The sequence below is a fragment of the Heterodontus francisci genome, chromosome 19, assembly GCF_036365525.1.
Source record: "Heterodontus francisci isolate sHetFra1 chromosome 19, sHetFra1.hap1, whole genome shotgun sequence".
Taxonomy (NCBI): Eukaryota; Metazoa; Chordata; class Chondrichthyes; order Heterodontiformes; family Heterodontidae; genus Heterodontus; species Heterodontus francisci.
The window spans coordinates 51,224,516-51,249,100 of record NC_090389.1 but is presented as its reverse complement, the minus strand read 5'-3'; the positions used below and the strand labels follow the sequence as shown (position 1 = coordinate 51,249,100).

Sequence of the window (24,585 nt, the reverse complement as noted above, 5' to 3'; positions counted from 1 at the left end):
AGGGGCAGTCCCTATTGTCACCGGTCCCGAAACTAGGGTCACACTCCTGGTGCACCCGGTGTACAGGTACAGGCATACACTGCCCTCCAATATCATTCACCACCATTCTGGTATTCACTGCACTCTCTGGGGGAAAGGTCAGGCCTTTTCTCAGTAAAAAGGATCTCGTGGACCCTGGGTCCCTGAGAATTACTGTGGGCTTGCTTACCCCACTTGAGGGGTATGGGGTTAATTTCCCTTCAGACACTAAACCTTGATAACCCTCAGGAGTCCTTTTAAATTTTCCTGCACTTGCAGTGGTAAGCTTTCTGGGTCTCACTCGTACTGCAATTAAAGCCACAGCTTGTTCTGCTGTGCTTTCCATCAGGTTCACTTCTTCATTGAGCGGTTGTGCCCTGATTAATCCTGCAGGTTTTCCCTTTAGTTTCCAGCAGTCAGTTTTTAAATGTCCTGCTTTATTACAATGGAAGCACACAGGTCTCTGGGTCTCACTCTTGCTCACAGCACCTTCCTTTTTGGCTGGAGGAGGGCCCCCTGTGTCTCCTGCTTTCCTTTCTCTCCCAGGATTGCTTGGGCTTCTATCACCTTCCCACCCTTTGTCCTTTTCAGATTTCTGGGGGTGACTAGGGAAGGTTCTCCCTGGGAAACCGACTTATAAATTAAAGCAAACACATTGGCCAGAACGGCCGCTTGCTGGACTCTCTGACCCCGCTGCTCCTCTGCACGGGTTTTTATGGAGAGTGGGAGAGAGTTTTTAAATTCCTCTAACAGAATTATTTCTCTGAGATTCTCATCGCTCAGCTGTACTTTAAGGTCCCTCAGCCACTGGTCAAAAGCCAGCTGCTTACTTCTTTCAACCTCCACATAAGTTTGATTAGCTTGCTTCTTGAAGGTTCTAAACTTTTGGCGATAGGCTTCGGGTACTAACTGATATGACTCCGAGGATAGCATTTTTGGTCAGTTGATAATTTGATGAATTCTCAACGGGCAACAGGGAATAAAACTCATGGGCTTTTCCAGTTAGCTTGCTTTGTAGTAAAAGAGAAAAGGTCTCAGCTGGCCATTTTAGCTGCCTTGCCAGTTTCTCAAAGAAGACAAAAATTCTTCTACATCCTCCTCATTGAATTTTGGAATTAGTGGAACTAGTTTTAACAATTTTGTACCCAGCCCTGAATTATGCTCCTCCATATGGGCCATGCTTTCACTGGGGTTACTCTGTTGCCTACCCCAAGTTATCTCAAGCCACTTCAACTCTCTCTCTTCACATTTCTTCTGGAATATTCTTTCTCTCTCCCTCTGCTCAAATTCAAGTTTCCTCTGTTCCAATTGTAGCTTTACTAACGCTACCTTTTGGAGTCTGCATCTAACTCTGTTTCTGCTTCTTCAGATTCAAGGGAAAAATGGTTGGCCACGAGCCTTAGGAGGTCAGACTTCCTAGCCTTGCCATGTACAGTGATCCCACACTGCTCAGCCATTTTCCTCAACACCTCCATAAACAGTGCCTTTAACTTATCCTAAGTTACTTTATTCTGGCTTGGGGAACTACTAGCTTCAGTTGCAGACATGTTAGTATTCAAAAACACACAACCACAAGAAAACCTGTTTTGAAATCTTGCTCTTTTTGATTGGGAACAATTTGGCTTCCCACTTCCAACTTCTCTCGTTTCTCTGTGGGTAAGATTCCGGACACTAGCACCTAAATTTCTGTAACAACCAGGTGAGAAAGAGGTTTAGTTTAGTTTAGAAATACAGCACTGAAACAGGCCCTTCGGCCCACCGAGTCTGTGCCGACCATCAACCACCCATTTATACTAATCCTACACTAATCCCATATTCCTACCACATCCCCACCTGTCCCTATATTTCCCTACCACCTACCTATACTGGGGGCAATTGCTAATGGCCAATTTACCTATCAACCTGCAAGTCTTTGGCATGTGGGAGGAAACCGGAGCACCCGGAGGAAACCCACGCAGACACAGGGAGAACTTGCAAACTCCACACAGGCAGTACCCAGAATTGAACCCGGGTCACTGTAGCTGTGAGGCTGCGGTGCTAACCACTGCGCCACTGTGCCGCCCTAGGTCTAGGGTTCCCTTTCAGCCTTCACCTGGTCTGAGTGTAACAGGGTTTAATTTCAAACACACTGTTTTTAGCTCCCCCTTGGTGAAACCTTGTTCACCACTTTCCAATTATAAGGCAAAGAAACCAGCACAAACAGGCTTTCTTAGGTTTAAAGAAGAAAAGTAGAAATTTATTAAACTTAAGCTCTAATTCAGTTGACGCCTACGGATACACGACGTGCCCATACTAGTATACATACATGATACACACATGCAGATGGAGACAGAACAGAGCAGAAGAAATAAAGTGGAAGAGTTTGAGGCAATATCTGAAGAGTTGTTGTGCAGTTCTTCGAGCTCACTGTAGAGTCCTTGGTTGTAGGTAGATCTTGCTTTTCGTTGGGGCCCAGTATTGTTCTTAAACCTTGTTCGCTGTAGGAGACTTTTCTCTCTTGGGGTTCAAGTGTCTTCAGTGGATTCAGAGGCTTGTGAGAAAGAGATGGGAGCTGACAGGAGAGAGATCTCAGTTCAGGAGCAAACAGACTTTCTGCCCAAACTGTTTGTACAAACTCAAAAAACTCCGATTGCCCAGCAGGTTAGTCATGTGACTAGCTGGTTTGACAATGTCCGTTTGTGTATTTGGCCATCTTAGCATTCAACCTGGACTGCTAGCTGCCCCACCTTCAACGTCGGGTGATCAAAAGTCCATTATGGGTTGAATGTGTCAGAGAATGGCTGCTTTGTCCTTCCAAATACCGTCTGTTAATATGAAAATGTCTTTTCCAGCCACGGCTGATCTGTTTAACAAGTCCTTTCTTCACTCCTCTAACAGTTTAAGATCAGTGTAAATGACAAAATTTATGCGCCTCATTCTTGGCAGGTGGGTGCCTAGCATGATACAGTAAAGCACTATTATTGGCTCAGCTATGATTGGAAATGGATTATAGCAGCAGCAAAATGTGGTAACTATTCGAAGCTACGTTTATTTTAAATACCAGAATAAGAAGAAATTTAAGTTCCACCATGTTTTCTTATAGAATCATAGAATTGTTACAGCACAGAAGGAGGCCATTTGGCCTGGTGTTTATGCTAGCTCTCTGCAAGAGCAACCCACTAGTCCCACTCCCCTGCCTTTCCCCGTGGCCCTGCAATGTTTTTCTGTTCGGATAATTATCCAATTCTCTATTGAATCTGCCTCCACAAATCTCTCATGCAGTGGATTGCAGATCCTAACCACTTGCTGCGTAAAAAAGTTTTTCCTCATGTCGCCAATGCTTCTTGGCCCATCACCTTAAATTGGTGTCCTCTGGTTCTCGAACCTTCCACCAACGGGAACAGTTTCTCCCTATCTACTCTGTCCAGATCCTTCATGATTTTGAATTAGTTAAATGTTTTCAGATATCAAAGCTCTAACTAGCTCTTCATGTTTTTATTGTTTCCATGGAAACATTGGGTACTTGTCGAAAGCAGAAACACTTGTGAAGTGTGTACGTGAAAGTAAATTAAGTTATCGTACAAGATGATATGGGTGCTCCATGATTTTGCATACCAGAAACCACTTTCTGACCTGCATTGAGAAAATTAATTTTGCTCCTTTAGTATTTAAAATACATGCTTTTTAATTGACCTGAATTCTACTTTTTTAAAATAATTGCTTGATAAATCCAGGCTAAATTAACTTCTAGGTTATTTAATCTGTGAGGTACTTTTATTATCTCTGGAGAGGAATATTGGCTCTGTATGGTTTCTATACTGGTAATAATGATCTTCACCTTTGGATTACCATAACCACAGATTGTGGAACCTAACTCAGAAAGTAGAATTATTGGTGTCAATATTTCAGTTGCACTTCACTGGCTATAATTGTCAATAATTTTTGAGGTTGATTTCTTCTGCAGAAAGTAAAAGCTCATTGCAGTTAATGCATTTTGATGATTGAATGATTTCTATAGGCATATACTATACAGCTTTATTTTTTGTAATTTTCTTTACTGAGTTTGCGTTTATGTGAGCCTGGCCCAGTCCAGTGTTTCATAGTGTTTGTTGTCTAATTTGTGCTCTGATTAAATTTATCGCTTTTATAGTTGATTTAAAGTGGCTTCCTTATGACTTCGTAAGAAGGTTCATTGGCAGAATATTGTGATGATAGGTTTTTTCAGGAGTCAGGACCCATTGCCATGTCCTGACCCAGCATGGATCTGCAGTGCCCCCTCTGGTTTGATCTTCTGGGAGGGGGCCTCCTAATTGTCCACCTCCGCATCCGTTGTCCAATTAAGGACAGCAGGCGGGTTCCTGAGGCTGCAGGCCCGAACAGAGGGCCCACAGCAAAGTCCTGCCGGCAGCCACACAGGGCGAGGTGGGCGTTGCTGAGGCAGGCAGGAGACCATGAGGGTGTCTCAAGATGGAAGCGCCCTCTGAAGAATTATTATGTTTTTTAAAAATCGGTGTCGCCACAGCTGTCAGTCCATCAATTTGGAGGACGATGGCTGCGGCCCTCGGGTATCTGCTACAGTGGGTGGTGGTGGAATAAAGCAGGTTTTACTGCCCCCCCCCCCCCCAGCAGACTCAGCACTTAGCAGGAGTCCGCTCTGCCGCTGGGAAGATACCCTCTGTCTCCTTAGGCCCTTAATTGATCATTAATAGCTACCTGCCACAGGCACTGTTCACCCGCTTCCGGCAAGATCATCCAAAAGTGGGAACGGGTTGGCCCACCGACCCGATGCCCTAATCTGCGAGTTTGCTCCCAATCCCACCTTCAGACTCGCCTCCTCGGGACCTGAACGATTCCACCCATTATTTCTGTACCAAATGCTAAGAAATAAGTTGATTTTTTTTTTCTAAAAAAGGGGATCAAGTTTTGAATGTATTTTATACAAGGACTTCAATAAGTTCTAAACTTTAAATTATGTATAATAATAAATAAAAACAAAGTGCTAGAAATACTCAGCTGGTCAGGCAGCATCCGTGGAGAGAGAAGCAGAGTTAACATTTCAGGTCTGTGACCTTTCATCAGAACTATTATGTGTTGCAACAACTATAAACATTGGGGTAAAATGAAATTTAAACTGTCACTTTCCTAACTATGTCTCAGTAAATGTATGCTTTGGGTTACAAGGGCTGAAACTGAATCTCAATTTCTTGACATTTGGCACTAAATACACTGTTTTCCCTTTAGGAAACTATGGACCGGAAAATTGGGCCACATCTTACATCAATTGCTCTGGCATCAAGCAGTCCCCAATTGATATTGTAGATCAGAAGACCCGTGAAAAGGATGACTTGCAGCAAATCCATCTTGAGGGGTTTGAGATTGAGTCCTCCAATAGGACACGTATGAAAAACACTGGAAAGACAAGTAAGTTTGTTCGCATGGATAGCCAAATGCTTTTCTGGCTAAATGTCTAGGGATATTTAATTGGAATCAAGCATGAAAGAAGCTAGTGTGGTGGGAAACTAAAACATCACCAAATATACATACTCCAAACTATATCATGGGAGTGATATCCTCTTGAAGAAATACAACTTGTACAGGTACTGTAGATTGATGCTTTTCAGTGCAGTATATTATGTCGTAGTAAATTTACATTGCTGAACCAATTTAAGGAGGTGTTCTATAAACTAGTTGCAATTCCAGGTGCTTTAGAACCTGTCTGTTTATATTCTGGGTGGTTTCCACAGCACTGAAGGTACAATTAAACAGATTTGTTTTAAAGTCAGTCATGTAAGTGACCCCTCTGCAGTAGTTTAAAAGTCAGTTTGATTTCTTGCCGGGGACTATTACTTTCCCCAGTAACTCAGGAAAGTGGTTTGCAGACGATTGGGAACAGTGCTTGCTTTGAAGCCCCTTATGTGGCAGGCATGTACGTAGTTACAAATCAGGCTTTCTCCCAATACTCAACTCATGTTCACAGCAAAAAGGCAGTTCCCCCAATAGCGAAGCTTTGTCTCATATGAACTGATACAGCAGCTTTTCTCAAAACATGAATGGGATAGCATGCCACAGAGTTAACAACTACATTTTGTCTGCACTGGAGGCTATATGGACGGCTCACCGTGTTCTCCTGTCCACAAGTGATTATTATCTCACTGTTAGTTTTAACCTGAACAATCCAGTCTAAGAGTTCAATTTACATAAAAATAAAATAATTACACACAAGCAAAAAATACACACCAAGTAACTATTAATAATTGACTTGTATAATACATGCACTGTTCTATGATTTTTCAATTGAGGGGCCAATGAAACATTACGTGAGGGATGTCCCCCATGGAAGACCACGTCACATGAACACAGGTAGTCAAAACACCTTAGGGAAAATCTATTTCTCATAAAAATGTTCTCAGATGGTAAAGATTAGTTTCAACAGCCAAGATCATGATGAAATACTGGCAGGTATACTAACGAACAGCTTGAATCACATCATGAGGAGTCCCACCAAATCCTAAAATGAAACATGATTGAATTTTGGCTGGAATGATGCTTCATTGATGGGTCAACCATTGGAGATAATGAGCTTTATCTTCTGTCCCAATCTATAAGCTTGAATATATAAACATTTTTAATAAATTAGATAATTTCTGATTAAATTAGATTTTGAATACAGTCAACAATGTCACTGTGGAAATCTGGTTGGGACAGATATCCAACTCTCACCCCGGAAGCATAGCTTTCTTTGGGATAGCTTTATTTGTTGTTTTTCTATACAATCATCAAGCCAAAAGAACTTTATGGGGGTAATTTTCATCTTCACCTTTTGGGCAGTAAACTGGTTTGTTTTAGAAACTGGCCATTTTTTTCCCCCGTTGGAATCAATGCAAGTGAAAAATCAGGCAGTTTCTCTAATGAGCAGTTCACTGCCTCAACTCATATCTCAGCCACCAGATAGCTACATTCATTTTAAATTCACAATATTCTGTCTGTCTAAATGATGTACTACAGACAAATGATTGACACCTCCCATAGGCAACACAATGTTGTTATAGGTGAGGCTGATACCCCACACTGTTTGGTAGTGTACATTGCCTTTAACTCCTTTGCTGTGGCTTGGTTGCTTTGGATAAAGGCAAAATAAATGGGGCAATAAACCAGGATTAGAAATGCAGCATTCTCTGTTGGATTGGTGCAGGTTTCCTTTGAGTATGCTTTCTACCAGCTGTGGTGGAAATTTCCGCAATTTGGATGAAAAGCATAACTTCACCAAATGGAGTTATGAACTGGCTAGGAAATCAATTGGAGAAGAAGCCTTTCAGATTCCTTACTAATCTTTACAGCGCTTGTTTCATTTTGTTCCATTCTGTTGTGCCTATTTTGAGGTGTCATGAGCACTGCAAGAAATAAAGTTCCATCGAAACAAAATGTTTGAATGTGTAAAACATTAGTGTGCAAATCTATCGTGGTGTTAAAACAGCGACCGTTGAAATAGGACAGAAAATGTTTAAGTAAAAGGTGAGGTACAGTGGTGATGTAATTGCCACAGAATGCTAATGTTAAATAGTATTGCAAAATGAGTCAGAAAATATTATTGCTGAAATAGGCTTTAAAATATCAAAACTTGGTCAGAATTGTAACTGATCTCTGCTTTTCTGAAAGGAAATGTATGGATATGTTTGCCTTAACACCCTGTTTACTTGTTGCTTTACTGTCAGTGTCAAAGTAAACAAGACAGCAACAGTGTTGTTCTAAGAAGCATGCACTATTGAAAGAAGTGGTGCTGACTTGTGTCTCTAGCAGCAGTATTGTCCCCAAGACAAAACAAATACTTGTTGGCAGAGTTGACATGTTTTGATTATAGTGGGCTGAGATTCAAAGCTCTCACACTTGCCTTGTACATGCTAGTGATGTAATCATGCTTTTGTGCAGGATTTCACCAGCTGGTGAGGAAGGTAGAAGTCTCTGCCTTCGGGAAATTATTTACTTATGGATCTGGTGCTTCAGAAACTGGATCCAGGAGATAAATAGGACAGTGTCTGCAGCACCAAAAATTGCAGTTAACATTGCAGAACTATTTTGTGAAGCAGTTCTACAGTGTAAGTGTGTCATAATGATTCTTAAATGTGATGTATCAGTGAAAAGACTTTTCCTTGACATTTTTCAACCCCAAGATCCAACTTTTTTTTGCAATGACAATTTTAAAAGTAAGTAATAACATAAGATATTTGCTGCTTGATTTAAGTCTCAATTATCAAATCATGGTAACATTGAGGAGATTAGGGGCTGAATTTCAAAAAGTGCACGGCGCACACGCGAGACATGCACCGTGGAGCCACCGTGAGATTTCATTAGCATGGAGGGGGCGGACTGCCCACCCCCGATGACGTAGAGGGGTCGGTCTTACCATCCCCAGCAGTGGCACCACGCGGGTGCCGCCACCATTTTTAAAGGGCTTCAAGCCCTTCAGGGCCATTTAAATGTCTAAAGGGACAGGTTTGCCAAAGATTAAAATAAAATTTTATTCACACTTCCAATCCCCTCTCCCACCCCCCCATGAATAATTTGTTTATTATTTGTCCTACTCTGCACCCCCCCCCCACCAAAAAGCAAGTTTTTGATCACGACATTTCCCCCCAACTTTCTTTCCTTTAATCTCCAACCCCTTCCCACCATTCCCTCAACCAATCAAGTTCGTTTTTGCTGCTCCCCCCACTTCTCCCCCGCTCCCACCAGTGTCACGTCTCGGATCTCCAAACGGAGATCCAAAGGTGCATGAGTTCCTTCCACTGACCATCGGGACAAGGTAAGGGTTTATGCATTGATTTAAATTTATTTAAATATTTAAGTGAAGGCTCCATAGCTGAGTGGCGGGGGGCTGCCCCAAGGCCGCACCGCTGCCAGTAAAATGGGTCGGAGCCTTCCCGGCGTCGAGGCCTGTGGCGGGCCTCTCCTGGAAGTATTTTCCGGGCCCCCCCCTCCACAGCTCCCGACTTCGGGGGGGCTGGTAAAATTCAGCCCTAGGTCTATTTTAAAGGACAAATGTATAATTTAAAAGATACATTGCTTAGGTGGGAGGTAAAGTCAGCACTGAATAACAACTTTTAATGATGACATTCAGCCTTTTTCAAAAATGATCCTGTTTTGAAAACAAAATCTCGCAGAACACTACAGTAAACACAACTTTCAAAACAGCAAGAGAGGTTAAACCGCAGTAATTAAATACTTTGCTGTATATACAATAAGATTTTCAGTGATAGGAATACTTTTGATACCGTACCATTTATATCCTCTGTAGTTAAGCGATAAATGTAACAATGTCTGCTGCACCATAACACCATACTCCACAAGAAAGAAATGGAGCAAACTCAGTGACACTGTAATAGGTACTGAAGACTGTTCCAACTTTCAACTTTTAGTACCGTTGTGCCACCTACATATACTTGCTCTTAGTAATTTACAACTTTTAAAAGCCAATTGTAGTCACTGCCTGGATGTGCTTCAGAATGTATTAATTATATTGCCAGGAATTGTAAGATTTTGGCTTTCCGGGAGCAAAAGTCGAATGATTTCAGAGACAAATGTTAAGTAGAAGAGTTCTGTGATTGCATACACTGGAAGACTCAACATTCCATATAATATACTTTCACTCAAGTATTTTTTCATTTAAAATCAATAATTAATTGGACCGTTTGCTGTCATTTTTTGATCTAGATGAATCATTAAAAGGATAATTTTGAGGCATTTTCATTTCCCATACCCTTGTATTCCTCAGTGTGTTCAAAACTTATGGCTGGGCATTTTGTGGTTTGGGCTTGCACCAATAGGAACATAATTGAAACTGAGGCTGGAATTTTAATCCCCCCCGGGAGTGACTGGAGGCGTAAAATTGAGTAGGAGGAGGGGGGGGGGGGTGCCATTCCCGTTGCCTTCCCGCCTCTGCTGCAATTTTATGAGCAGCAGGGGAGGTGGCAAATGGCCTGCCCACTCCTGGTCAATTGAAGCCCTTAAGAGGCCTCCTCCCGCCACCACTGGGATATTACCAGCAGAAGACGTGCACTCCACCAGCTGAGAAGGCTGCCCAGTTAAACCTGGAGACCTCCTTGCGGGCTGTGGGGAGGCCCTCTTGATCAGGTGCCCTGTGCCCCACAGAGGCTGCCCTTCCCTGCCGCCCCCCCCCCCCCACCACCCATGCGCAAGCTACCCCAACTGGAGCACCTTTCACCCCTCCACCCCCACCTCGCTGTCTAACTGGAGTCCAGCGATTGTCCCCAGCGAGGCCCCACACACTAAGCTTATTTCCAGGGCTTCCTCCATTGCTGCTCCTCTCACTGGGTGCAGTCCCAGCAGTGGCCACTACTCCTGCTGATTGGCCAGCTGCACTTGAAGGCGGGACCTCCTACCTCTGGGGCAGAAGTCCCACCTGAGGCCAATTAAGGGCCTGGGCCACATAAAATCAGTGTTGCTTCCAGGCTCGGTGGAGGCGGGCTCGCCCCCGACTTTTGGCCAGTGGGCGGGGCCACTGCCCCAACGACTTCTGGCCTGAACGTCACTTCATAACTATCATTTCAATTTCTCTGGACTAAATTTGAACACTGATTCCAGAAGTGAAAGGACTGTCTCCTAATTTGTTGTACTCACCAAGTTCACACTAATGATTCTGGATGAAATGAAAACTAATAACTAGCTTTTTTTATTTGGAATCATTTTTATGTATGCGTCAACAACCAACAGTAACTATACAACCGAATTAATCGTACCCCAAGTTCTGAATTAACCATCATTTATTGACATGAGATGCATTAATGAGCATGAAATTGTACTATTGTTGTTAACTTTGCCTTCAGTCAGCTGTAAGTTGTTATAACCCTGTTTAATGTTTACATGATGACAGTGGACTAAAGATTTCTCCACATCTAGCACACTTTGCATTTCCTCTCTGTTGGCTTACTTGACTCTGAAATTTTGCTGCAGGGCTCTTTCCCAAGGCTACTGCCTGATCTTCAATAAAAGCAAAATACTGCAGATGCTGGAAATCTGAAATAAAAACAGAAAGTGCTGTAAATACTCAGCAGGTCAGGCAGTATCTGGGGAGACAGAAGCAGAGTTAACGGGCTGGATTTTACTAGCACGCCACAACTCATGGCAGCGCGCTTTGAAGTCAGCGGTCCGCCCGTGTGCAGCAATCGCCGCTGAGTCGCCGCAATATTTTGTGCGGGGGCTCGTTAGCATCACTGTGATGCACCGTCCCCTCCTCTCCCCACCCCCCCCCCCCCCCCCCACCATCATAATACGTGACTGGAGGCGGACACCCGGCGACGTGTTGGAAGTTAGCTCAGCTGTTTGGCAGGTTCTGCACCTGCTGCCTGACAGTTGCCAAATAAATACTTACCTCACTATTGAAGAGTGGGGATGCTGGTAATCTGGCAGCAAAGCAGGAAGTGCTGGAGAAACTCAGCAGGCCTGGTAACATCTGTGGAGAGAGAAGCAGAATTAACTTTCACAGACCTGCTGAGTTTCTCCAGTACTTTCTGCTTTCCTGCCACATACTTACTCTGCTTTTTCCTAGTGTCCTGTGAGGTTGAGATCCTCTTCTTTCACCTACCTGACGTCCGGGGCGGCGGCGGACCTGAAAGGAACAGGGCTGAAAACCTGTAAATAAAGAGCGGGGCTCAAGGCCCTTCACCTACCTGACGTCCGGGGCGGCAGCAGGCTCTCTGACTGTTTCTGCGTGCGCTGATTGGTTGGTGGGCGGCACCTGTTATTGCCTGGGGATAACTGTGATTGATTGGAATTTTAAAAAAGGTTCCTTTTAAATTAAAGCCCTAGCATAGCTACCTGTAAATTTGTAGTATTTACTGGCTATTCTAGTGCTGTTTGTATGGAGTGAGGCTGTAAGTTAAATGTGGGTATTTTTGTTGGCTGGGGGCAGTGGTAGGTGCTCTTTGTTCTTTTTCTTTCTCAGCCTCAAAGGTACAGGGGATAAAAGTTGATTGTAAATAGCTGGTAAGTTATACACCAGAAAGTTTTTTTTTCATTGCAAAAGTAAGTAATGGCGGGGCAGCTTGGCCAAGTGGAATGTACCTCCTGTGCAATGTGGGAAGTCGTGGAAGTGCCATGGGACCTTGGTGAACATGTCTGCAGAAAGTGTCTCCAGTTGCAGAAGCTTGAACTCTGAGTTTCAGAGGTCGAGCGGGGGCTGGAGTCACTGTGGCGCATCTGCGAGGTGGAGGGCTACGTGGATGGCACGTTTCAGGAGGTAGTCAAGCTGGTGCCTAGGCGAGCACAGTCAGGGGGTGACTTGGTGGATGCCGGATGGACAAAGATGTCAGGGCAGGTAGTGCAGGAGTCCCCAGAGGACATCCTACTTTCTAACCGGTATTTAGTTCTGAGTACCGATAGGGGAGAGGGTTCCTCTGGAGAATGCACCGAGAGTCATGACTGGAAAGTCATGGCTGACTCAGATGTACTGGGATGGAGAAAAAGGGACAAGAGGGCAGTAGTGGTTGGGGATTCTATGGCTAGAGGAACAGATGGGCGTTTCTGTGGTCGCAGACGTGATTCCAGGATGGTATGTTGCCTCCCTGGTGCCAGGGTCTTGGATATTACTGAGCGGCTGCAAAGTATTCTGGAGGGTGAGGGTGCACAGCTGGAGGTCGTGGTCCACGTTGGTACCAATGACAGAGGTAGAAAGAAGGATGAGGTCCTGCAAAAAGAATTTAGGGAGCCAGGCAGTAGATTAAAAAGTAGGACCTCAAAGGTTGTAATCTCTGTGTTTCTTCCAGTGCCACGGGCTAGTGAGTATATGAATAGGAGGTTAGAGCAGATGAATGCATGGTTGGGGAGATGATGCAGCAGGGAGGGCTTTAGAATCTTGGATCACTGGGCCTGTTTCTGGCAAAGGTGGGATCTGTATAAGATGGACGGGTTGCACCTGAACCAGAACGGGACCAGCATCCTTGCTGGAAGGTTTGCAGGTTTGCTAGTGCTGTTGAGGGGGGGGTGGGGGTTTAAACTAATTTGGCAGGGGGATGGGATACAGAGTGGAAGCACAGTAGGGGACGATGTACAATCAAATATAAATATGAAGCTAAGTCAGTCCGGAGGACAGAGTAAGTGTAGATCTGTTAAAGCTCAGGCAAATAATGCAAGGCTGGATCGTATCTATTTTAATGCAAGGAGTCATACTTGTAGGGCAGATGAATTGAGGGCGTTGATTAACACATGGGAATATGATATTATTGCTATTACTGAGACATGGTTGAGGGAAGGGCAGGACTGGCAGCTTAATATCCCAGGGTATAGAATCTTCAGACGTGATAGGGGAGGGGGTAAAAGAGGAGGTGGCATTGCACTGTTGATTAACGTGACAGTTACTGCAGTAAGGAGGGATGATATCTTAGAAGGTTCCTCTAATGAGGCCATATGGGTAGAACTTAAAAACAAAAAGGGGGCTATTACTTGGCTGGGAGTGTATTACAGGCCTCCAAACAGTCAGGCAGTGGTAGAGGAGCAGATATGTAGGCAAATCTCAGAGGTGCAATAACAATAGGGTAATAATAGTAGGGGATTTCAACTTCTATATATTATTCTATATATCAACTTCCCCTATATTAGAGGGGATAGTATTAGTGCAAAAAGCTTAAAGTGGGTGGAATTCTTCAAGTGCATTCAGGAGAGCTTTTTGGGCCAGCACCTAGAGAGTCCTACAAGAGGAGGAGTGGCACTGGACTTAATCCTGGGGAATGAAGCCGGACAAGTGATAGAAGTGGCAGTGGGGGAGCATTTCAGGGATAGTGACCATAACTCTAAGATTTAAGATTGTTATGGAAAAAGGACATAGAGGGTCTGGAAATAAGAGTACTGAATTGGGGGAAGGCAGATTTCGATATGATAAAACAGGATCTGGCCAAAGTGAACTGGGAGCAGCTTCTTATAGGAAAGTCAACATCAGACCAGTGGGAGTCATTTAGAAGGGAAATTGTGAGGGTTCAGGTGCAGTATGTTCCTGTAAAGGTGAAGAGTAGGACCAACAGGTCAAGGGATATAGAGGATTGGATAAGGAAAAAAAAGGAAGCGTGTGGCAGATTCAGACTGCTGAAAACAGCGGAGACCCTAGAGGAGTATAGAAAGTGTAGGGAAGTACTTAAAAAAGTAATTAGGAGAGCGAAGAGGGGGCATGAAAAATCACTGGCAGACAAGATAAAGGAAAATCCCAAGGAATTTTATAAGTATGTTAGGGGCAAGAGGATAACCAGGGAAAAAGTGGGGCCCATTAGGGATCAAAGAGGCAATCTGTGTGTGGAGCCGGACAATATAGATGGGCTGGTAAGATGGGCGGAGCAGTGGCAAATGGAGTTTAATCCTGAAGTGTGAGGTGAAGCAGTTTGGGAGGTCTAACAAGGCAATGGAATATACGATGGATGGTAGGACCCTAGGGATTACAGAGGGTCAGTGGGACCTTGGGGTGCTTGTCCATAGATCACTGAAGGCAGCAGCACAGGTAGATAAGGTGGTTAGGAAGGCATACAGGATACTTGCCTTTATTAGCCGAGGCATCGAATATAAGAGCAGGGAGGTTATGATGAAGCTGTATAAAATGCTGGTTAGGCCACAGTTGGAGTACTGTGTACAGTTCTGGTTGCCACACTATAGAAAGGATGTGGTTGCAATGGAGAGGGTGCAGAGGAGATGCACCAGGATGTTGCCTGGGCTGGAGCATTTCAGTTATGAAGACAGACTAGATAGGCTGGGGTTGTTTTCCTTGGAGCGGAGAAGGCTGAGGGGGGACCTGGTTGAGGTATACAAAATTATGAGGGGCATTGATAGGATAGATAGGAAGAAACATTTTCCCTTAGCGGAGAGGTCAATAACTAGGGGGCATAGATTTAAGGTAAGAGGCAGGAGGTTTAGAGGGGAGATGAGGAGGAATTTTTTCACCCAGAGGGTGGTTGGAATCTGGAACACACCGCCTGAAGGGGTGGTAGAGGCAGAAACACTCACGACATTCAAGAAATATTGAGATGAGCACTTGAAACGCCGTAACATACAAGGCTACGGGCCAAGTGCGGGGAAATGGGATTAGTTAGGACGGGTGCTTGATGGTCGGCGCAGGCCGAAAGGCCTGTTTCTGTGCTGTAAACCTCTGTGACTCTATGATTCTATTACTCAAGTGTAACATTCCTTCTTGTAGGCATGCTGCACCGAGGTGAATCATCTTAATTTTGTACATACAATTCAGTCTCACATTCTGGTATCATAAAAAGCAAATACACTATCAGAAATAAAAGCATAATTCAAGAATATCTACATACTATGGTCTTTGAATTACCTTAATGTGAAAAGCTGTAGACTAATATGCATTTGGAATCTGTATTCATTTTTCTGCTGTTATGTGAAAAGACATGTAACTGGAATTAAAAATGCCTCATAAAGAACCAGGAAAATATGTTTATATTCTAGCTGTATTGCAAACCAGAAATATTACATCAGTAATTATGATCAACTGCTGCAGAAGCAAAGTGTACGTGAATATGTGTCGATCTGTCATAGATGAAAAACCAGGACAACAGCACAGATTTCCTCACAATCCTGCATTAGTGTCAAACATGTGCAAAAAAAAATTTTGCAGCCAGAAGGTAGAGCAGTTACACTGTGGGATCACCTTTGCATTTAAAGGACCAGAACAAAAACCAGAGATGGCAGAGGGGCGCTCTAGGGTGGTCCCACAGCGATGCTTCCCTGCTCATTCTCCTCCAGGCTGTGTGAGCAAGGTGGGAGGTCCTTTTCCCCAGCATTGGTAAGAAGAGGCCTACCCGCCTGACCAAGGCAGTCTGGCTGGACGTGACAGAGGAGGTAAGTAGCCGTGGAGTCATCCAGCGGAAGAGGATGAACGATCTGCTTCGCACTGCAAAAGTAAGTGGCACTCTGTATCATGGCCCCACTGAACCTGGGTGTCCCCACACAGTGGCACATGTGTGCCAATGCCATGCCAAATAGCAGGTTGGGCAGGGATGAATAATGTGACATAAATGGATGAAAGTATGACAGAACTCACCCTTGTTTGCAGCTCCCAACACAGGCACCTGCATGAGTGGCTCACTCAGTAATGCACACCGAGCCTTCCCCACCTTTGGGCCTATCACCCCTCTTGTTTCATGTTTCAGGTTGTTGTCTCACCATCCTTAATCTCTGCCTCCTTGCTGCTCCAGGAAAAGAGAGTCCACAATGCTTGTGATGCGAGGCAGACTGTTGGAGGAGTGCCAGATATGCAGATGATGACACAGGCTGAGGAGGAGGCCCTCGAACTGACTGCGACAGATGTAGACCATGCATTTGGTGCCGTTGAGCTCGGGCTGCTGGGCAAGTATGCATGATATACACAATGATCAGTGTGAAAATCGTGCTGTTTGACACAATGCTAGCACAATCGTTACATGCTCACCATAAAGACTGACAGTGTGCTCTTCTTGTTGTAACTTGCAGGTCAACGCTCTGAGTCAGCAATGGTGGCCCAGGACACCACCTGCACCTCAGAGGAAGAGATATCCTCAGCGAATGCAGCGTTCCATGACACTCCCGCACCTTCCACCAGCACAGATACAGTCACCTCGGTGGGAATTCAGTCAAGCTTACAGTTGTGTTCACAAGCTGGTGAGAGCACTGCACATGCGCCCAAGCAGCTGACTGAGGCTGAGCCAGCCAAGGTGCCTCAAAGTCGGAGGGCTGTGCGTGGCCAGGCCCATTCTGAGCCCCAGGCTGCTGATGACCCTCTGTTGTCGAACGCACAGGGCATGCTGGAGCTGCAGCAGCAGTCGTGGCAACATCTGTTGGAGATGCCGTAGGCTACGCGCAGCCTTGAATGGATGATGGGGGAGTCCATCCAGGCCATGACAGCTGCCTTGTCCAGGCATTTGAGCGTATGGAGACAGTGGTGGACCTCCTGGTGAACCACATTCCATTAATATGCGCTGACCTGCAATCCCTCGCCGAAGCCATCAGATCCACAAATAAGTAGCAAGGTGTGAGAGGGACCGGGTCATGGAGACTGCCCCTGGTCCTTCCTGGGAGAGCAAAGGGGTTCAAATGAGCCTTGAGCTGGAGGAGGCGAGCCTGCCCGCCATATCTGGGGTCCACCCTCAAGGTGCATCCGTTGTGGCCACTGGCCCCTCCGCCCTTCTGTCGGTGAGTCAAGCTCCAGCAGCCACGAAATCTGAGGAGAGTCGTGCAGTGATACAGGATTCCCCCAGCCAGCCGGACCCTCCAGGTCTCGTGCGCACAGAGGACGACTGCCAAAGTCATCCACGGCCAAAGAGCAATGTGATCAGCAGCCTTCCTCCAGTCAGGCTGCTAGCGCAGAAGTGGCACAGTGAAGGAGCATCCGCAAGTTTTTCAAAGAAATACCGGGAAACAAATGAGTCTGCACGGGTGACATAACAATGTAGAAAGGTCAAAATCAAACTCTTCTTCACTAACATGTGTTTTACTTTTACTGTGTGAATGAAGTGTGCCAGCATATACCGATTGTGTCTCCTCCAATTACATCATTGGCCTTTCATAACTGCCAGTGAATGGAATAACATCATTGCCATGTCAGTATTACTCATGTGCGTCTCCACGGATGCAGTGACATGGACAATGTCTCAGTCTGCTGTTGCCTCTAATGGCTTAGACAAAGAGGTTGCAGATGCGGATTGCTGCACAGTAGGTGAGCGAAGGTGCTGTGTGGCTTGCAGGGCTGATGTTGGTTCCTATGGAGCAGAGAGGCTTTGTCTGATAAGCCACTGCCATGCATCCCTAGCTCACTGCAAGCGGAGCCTGGGTGCCCTCTGCCCTCCCATGCGCCTTTCTTGTTGTAAGTCCTCAGCGTACTCATAGTCCGAGGAGGAATCCTGCTGACGTCTCTCCTCATCATGCCAGGCCTGCCCCCTATTGGGTGCGTAGTTGTGCAGAGCACAGCGAGCAGCAAAGAAAGGAGCTGCCCTTTGCAGCTCTTGGTACAGGGCACTATCTGATTCATCCGGGCGTTGAGAGCGCATTTTACACGTGCCAAACGCCTGCTCAATGGTGGCTCTTGTAGCTCAGTGGCTGGCGTTGTATCTCTCCTCTGCAGCAGTGGTGGGGTCTCTCACAGGTGTCAGGAGCCATGTCTGCAAGGGATATCCCTTGTTTCCAAGAAGCCACCCCTCCATCTGAGGCAGTTCAGTGAACAGCAGTGTCATCTGGCACTGGCGCAGGATGAAGGCATCATGGCAGCTGCCTGAGAAGCGGGCACAGATTTGCATGAAGTGTCTCCAGTGATCAAATACCAGCTGTACCTGAATTGAGAGGGATCCCTTAATGCTAACGTCTGCAGTTGGTAGCATGGCTGGAGCCCTGGTGGGCACATGGGTGCAGTCTATGACCCCGTGCACCTTTGATTATCCAACGATGGTGCTGAAACCGATGGCCCTCTGGGCCTGGCTGTCAGGGTTCATCCTGAAGTGGAGATACTCACTGGCCCTCCAGTATGGGGCATCGGTGACCTCCCTGAAGCAGCAGTGCACTGCTGACTGTGTGACCCAACAAAGGTCTCGGTGGGCGCCTGGAATGATGCATAGGCGTAAAGGTTAAGTGCTGCTGTCACTATGAGGGCTACAGGCATAGGATGTGCACCAAATCCCATGGGCTGCAGATCATCGTAGAGCAGGGCACAGAGCTGTGTCACCATTCCTCGACATCTGCAGTCGCCTCTGACACTGGTGCTCTGACATGTGCTGGTATGTCATCTGGGACCTGCAGATGTACGGCTTTCTATAGTGGTGAGCTCCTCTTGGGGGCTGCTGTCTGCAACCGGGGGCCCCTATGTGGTCTACACCTGCCTGTTGGTTCAGCCTGCGGGGCATATGGATCCTTATGAGAAGCGGATAAGACCATGTAGGATGAGCCATTCCCATCTCCACATGTCAAATAAAGCTGTGTCCTTCACTTTTTCAAAGGTTTCTAGCAGGGCAGGCATTGTTGTTGACAGGTAAATAAGGTGCTTTCCTGGATTATCTATGTGGCGTGGCATGGCATTGCCTGTCTTAGCTTCCACTAAGAGTAGCACAGCCTGACCACATTTTTTGTTCCCAAAATATACTTTATTCATAAACATCTGTAAAACATACATTACCAAACAGTTTCAAACAGCACCACGTCAAAAAATACAAACAGTGCAAAGGAGATCAGTTTCCTTCAATTCAATCATGAACTGCCTCACAACCCTTCCATTTCAGTTGTCATGCCATATACATTTTACAGCACACAAAATTTTCCCAATACAGTTCGAGGGGTTTCCCATGGATCCAGCCCCTCCGTTCAGCCTGACCACATTAAGATTCTACCAGCCACATTGATTGCCCTACCAGCTGCATCGATTACCCCACAAGCTAGGTAACCCTTACACACCTACCATTTATGGCACCCTTCCCACACACAGGGTGACTGGAGTGCCATTAATCCTTCACATACACAATCAATAGCACCCTTTATGGAGGAGTGGGAGGGGGCGGTAAGCACTACCTCCCTTGATATCTGCATAGATGTGCACCCTGTAATAGCAACCCCCCTCCCACCTTCCTTCCAATATGCAGAGTGCAGACCCCCAATAAAACCATCCCCCCCCCCACCTCCTTTCCAATATGCAGAGTTGTGCCTCCAATAACACCAACCCCCTCCCCCCCACAACCCCCACCTCCCTTCCAATTAAAGTCTGGCTGCCCGATCCGAGCCCGACTAGATCTGACTACATGTGTCAGGTTCGGGTCAGGTCTATATTCTGAGTCCAGCAATCGAGCTTGGGTCAGGTTGGACAGTGCTGCATCCAGGAAGTCACGGAATCAGGCTTGCCTATGATTCTCCACAACCCTATCTGCAGGAATAGCCTGCTGCCAGAATGGATGAAGGATATTCCTGTCGGATCGGGTCGGGTCTGGCGCAAAAAAAATTAAAGGTCTCAGGCTCAGGTCGGGTTTTAATTTTATTTTCGAGCCAGGATTTACTTCCAATATGTAGAGTGCAGACCCCGATGTACAGAGACTTACCTGCACTGTCTCTGATTCCTGCCTCTTCTGCTGGCCTGCCGGCTCATCTCATTCGTGAATGGGACGGCACGTGGCAGCCGCCCGTTCAGCGAGAAATGCGGAACTGAGAATCAGCGAGCAGCATGATGCATAATCAGGCAAGGTAAGTATTGATTACCATATGTAAAGTGGGGTGCCGCCACCGAGCAGTGGTGGGGGGGGGTGCACTGAGGTCCTGCCATCACCGGTAGAATGGGGCGGTCCATTCCTGGCGTCAGGGGTCGTGGCGGGCCTCTACCGCTGGAATTTTCCGGGCCCCCCTGCCATGACTCCCGACGTCGGAGGCCTCATAAAATTCAGCCCAACAGTAACTCTGCTTCTCTCTCCACAGATGCTGCCTGACCTGCTGAGTATTTCCCACACTTTCTGTTTTTATACCTGATTTTCGAACCTGCACATTTACAAGAGACAATTGCTGCACAGTGATATTTTCAACTTGTCATTAATATAGCTTACAGTGGGAAGCTGAGATTGCTGGGAACTGAATACTGGCTGAAAATGTGCAAATGTGCATGTGTGCGCATGAAGCCTTTCCCCATCGAAGAAAGACTGAAAATTATTAATATAGTTGAAATCCCATCATCATTGTATGGTAATTATATTTCTATTTTATGCTGGTTTGATTTGTCATACCACTTCCAGAAGTCGAAAGATGGCATGTTTATGGGGAAAACATTGTGCCAATTCATCTCAATGAAGCCAGCAGTACCACACATGAGTATTCAATATTTCAGTATCCCCAAATCACAAGTCAGTACACACTGCCAATGCACAGTAACTGAAAAGCACTCAAAGCACCCAGTATATTCCATACAGTTTTGTTTCATAGTGCTGCAAAATTACTCCAAAGTGAGCTTTTCTGTGGAAAGAAGTGTACATCAATCATTATCAAAGTACACAACTAGAATGAACAATGAAATCAGAACCAGTTGTTAAATGGCTCTGAAAATGTTTGTATTGTGCTTTACTATAAGGAATAAGCTACTGTAAATTAATAATTCTGTGAACATTCCAAACTGTGCTGCCTCAAAATTATCCTTTTAATTAATCTATATCGGAAAAATGACAGCAAATGGTCTAATTAATTATTGATTTTAAATTTAAAAATAGATGATCTAAAAGTAAATCTTCTCATTTATGAATGGGATGGACCAAACCTCTGGCATTGCAGAATATATATTTTAATCGCAACTTGGCGACATGTCTGTAGTCCTTTTGTTTCATCATATTTTTGGACATATAGATTTACATTCATAGGTAGCATCTTGGTTGTATAATTATTTCACACAGTTGTTCAACATCTTAATATTTGTATGAAACATAATACTTTGAAGCTTATCATTATTTAGACTATTACTGGATCATTTCAGAGTGTGGCCTTTGTTTGAAAAAGGTTGAGTTGATGTACAGTCAAATTATTAGTCAGTCATTCTGTTAGCTTTTCCAGTTCATTTTTCAATGGGCTTTCACAAGCTGGGTATGAAATTGATTTTTTTATGTGCCTGATTCCATTATTTCTTTTCATATTAACTTAGAATGTAATATTTTAATGTTTAATGGATTTTATGGCATTATTCACTATGACAAATTATTTGTTGTTTTATAAGGGCTATGATATAACTTGCAATATTATTGTTTCGTTGCTGAGGTAATGCTATGTAACTCTAAGCTAAGCTACAAAGTCATATTGTTGTTCAGTGACCATTGAGTTGAGATCAGAGTTTAATTGGGTGGTAGGTCACAGTTGTGGCTTTCTTTCCTTTTCAAAAAAAATGTCCGATTAGTAAGGTCACTTAGAGGTTACAGGCATTTTTTCTCCTCCATCAAATTTTCTGACAGGAGTTGGAACCATATGCGGGTCCTGACCCCGATGGTGTCTATTTGCTGCCCACCTGCGCGAGTTTCCCAGAGGCAACCAATTAACAGGTCACCTCCGGGAGTCCCATCCGATTAGGGATGGCAGGCAGGCTGCGCAGGCAGCAGGGCCCATTGGAGTGCCCGAGACTGTGGGCGGCTGGCAGCCCCATCGGGATATGTGGGCGCTGCTGATGCAGGTGGGGTACCATAAGGGCGCCTCAAGATTGAGCCCCTCCACAGGATGGCCTATGGCCTTGGCTGTGACCCGCTGATCCCCACGCTCCGGGAGCAGGGATGGGTGGGGGGAATTTAAAGGAGGCCTCCTGCCGTTAGGCCGCCTCTAGAGAGCTGGTGGGCTCCGAACATGGCAGGGGGCAGCTCCAACATGGGTAGATCCTGTCTTCATCAGAAAGTGACCCCTAATTGGACCCTTAAGTGGTGAAATTGGCTGCCCACCTCGTTGGAGAGGGCTGCCGACTTTCTTCACCACCCACCCTGGGAAGTTCCTTTGGAGGTGGGAATGGGTCATGAAGCCTTGATGCAATTTGGAGCTGGACTTCTTCATACACTCAGCATTTCTGCATAATCTCACTGGCAGGCTGTCCAGTGCACCTAATATTTCCGGCTTTCTGTTGCACAGCCTTTTCCAGTAGGTGACATTGAATTTAGCATCTGAGTCCTCTGCAGCAGAGCTGGTATGTGATCTCAATCTCCAGCAAACTGGCATATGTGATTACCAGTTCGCCTGATCTAGAACTGTGGCTGGTAATTCGCTACCTGAAGGCCTCACTTCTCAAGGGCTAGCATTAGATTCAGGGGAGGAGAGGAGAAAATTTGAAAAAGACAATTAATTGACAGTTTTTGGCAGATCTTGGGGTTTGGCCATGAGTTGATCATTTCATTTTCTGTGGATTAAAATTTCATTCCACGAATCATCTAGCAATTGCTGCCACAAGTATGATGTTACAGTTTCATTAGATTGTGTTCTGAATGTTGTCCTTTAGACTAGAGAAGTGGCACTAAGTATGTATACTGGTATGCATTATCATGTAATGCATGAACTGCTTTGCTTGGAGTGCTTCTGAAGAAACTTCCAACGTTCGTGTTAGGCAGGCATTCACATCTTGTAGCAATGTCACTCGGGACCTGCCAGCACAGTCTCCTTTAGAAAGAGGAGCTTCCGCTAGCACAACATCTGCCAAAGTGAGATAATGTTACCTTTGAAGATGTGAAATTGCAGGTGCCACAGGGAGAGCAAAGTGCAGTCTTAAGTGCAGAAACTGGCATTTCTCCGAAGCTGCTCTTTTTTCAAATGCACCAGTCTCAGAGGATCCCACAGGTGCCAGTAAAGGGAGGTGAGGCCAAAAAAAACAACTGTCACAAAAGCTCATGAAAGCCAATGTCATAGAGTCACAGAGTTATACTCTAAACAATGTTTAAAAAGCTAATTTTTAAAAAAATTACAAAATGGCTTAAAACAGCTGAAACATCTGTGGGGCTTTTCAAGGCCGTCCTATCTTTTGGGCCTGCCTAGGGCCGCCTCCTTGACAGGTTCTATTGATTTTTTGATGACTCAACATGCCAGGCAGCCAGGAAATGTAGCTCCCTTCCTGCCCTGTTTTTTTATACAGTAATGAAACTCCCATCTGCTTTTGATGGGAGCTTCAAATGCCATGCCTGACTGAAAAATCAAGCAAGCCCATAAGCAAGCAAGAATCTGCTTTCTGCCAGATTTGCTGGCATTTATCACATTGTTTGTGACTGAAACCAGGATGGTAGAAGGACATAAAATTGGCCAAGTTATCTTTTTGACATCCATGGATTGTGCACAGTGGCGCAGTGGTTAGCACCGCAGCCTCATAGCTCCAGGAACCCGGGTTCGATTTCGGGTACTGCCTGTGTGGAGTTTGCAAGTTCTCCCTGTGTCTGCGTGGGTTTTCTCCGGGTGCTCCGGTTTCTTCCCACAAGCCAAAAGACTTGCAGGTTGATAGGTAAATTGGCCATTACAAATTGTCACTAGTATAGGTAGGTGGTAGGGAAATATAGGGATAGGTGGGGATGTTTGGTAGGAATATGGGATTAGTGTAGGATTAGTATAAATGGGTGGTTGATGTTCGGCACAGACTCGGTGGGCCGAAGGGCCTGTTTCAGTGCTGTATCTCTAATCTAATCTAATCTAATCTAATAAAATTCAATGTTTAGCTAATATACTTCTGCAGCAGCAGACACAAATGCAAAACAAGCATTTTGAAATGAACACAATGGCCCTGATTTAACTGCAGATCAGTTTCCGGCAGGTGAGATTTGGAATTGTTTCAAAACTAACCCACTGCAGCAAAAATTAGGCCCAGGGTATTTTCCTCCTGGGCCTAATTTTAGATGCCACTTGCTAAGAACAGGATATGATGGGATCAGTCATCATGTATAGGTGGTTTGTGAGAGTGTGCCATGAAAGATCTAAGATGCCCTTGTGGGAGTCAGAAGAATGCTCTTGCTCTTTCTGGCCCCACACGGAAAGTAAAATTATCTTTAAATTTTCCTGTTTGGGCCTCTTCTGGCCCTTGGTCCACTTCCTTGTTGGTTTGTCGAGAAACTCACTACCGGTTCCCGCTCTGGTCCCCTAGTAAAGACTGCA

General features: G+C 45.4%; 1 protein-coding gene across 1 annotated transcript in view; it reads left to right on the top strand.

Moving 5' to 3' along the window:
• Positions 1-24,585, top strand: part of LOC137380054 (receptor-type tyrosine-protein phosphatase gamma-like) — an 870,349-nt gene that overhangs the window by 384,338 nt on the left and 461,426 nt on the right. Inside the window, exon 3 of the mRNA XM_068051600.1 lies at positions 5,239-5,418. Within this exon, the coding sequence (XP_067907701.1) occupies positions 5,239-5,418 (180 nt within the window). The remainder of the gene's footprint in view (positions 1-5,238; positions 5,419-24,585) is intronic.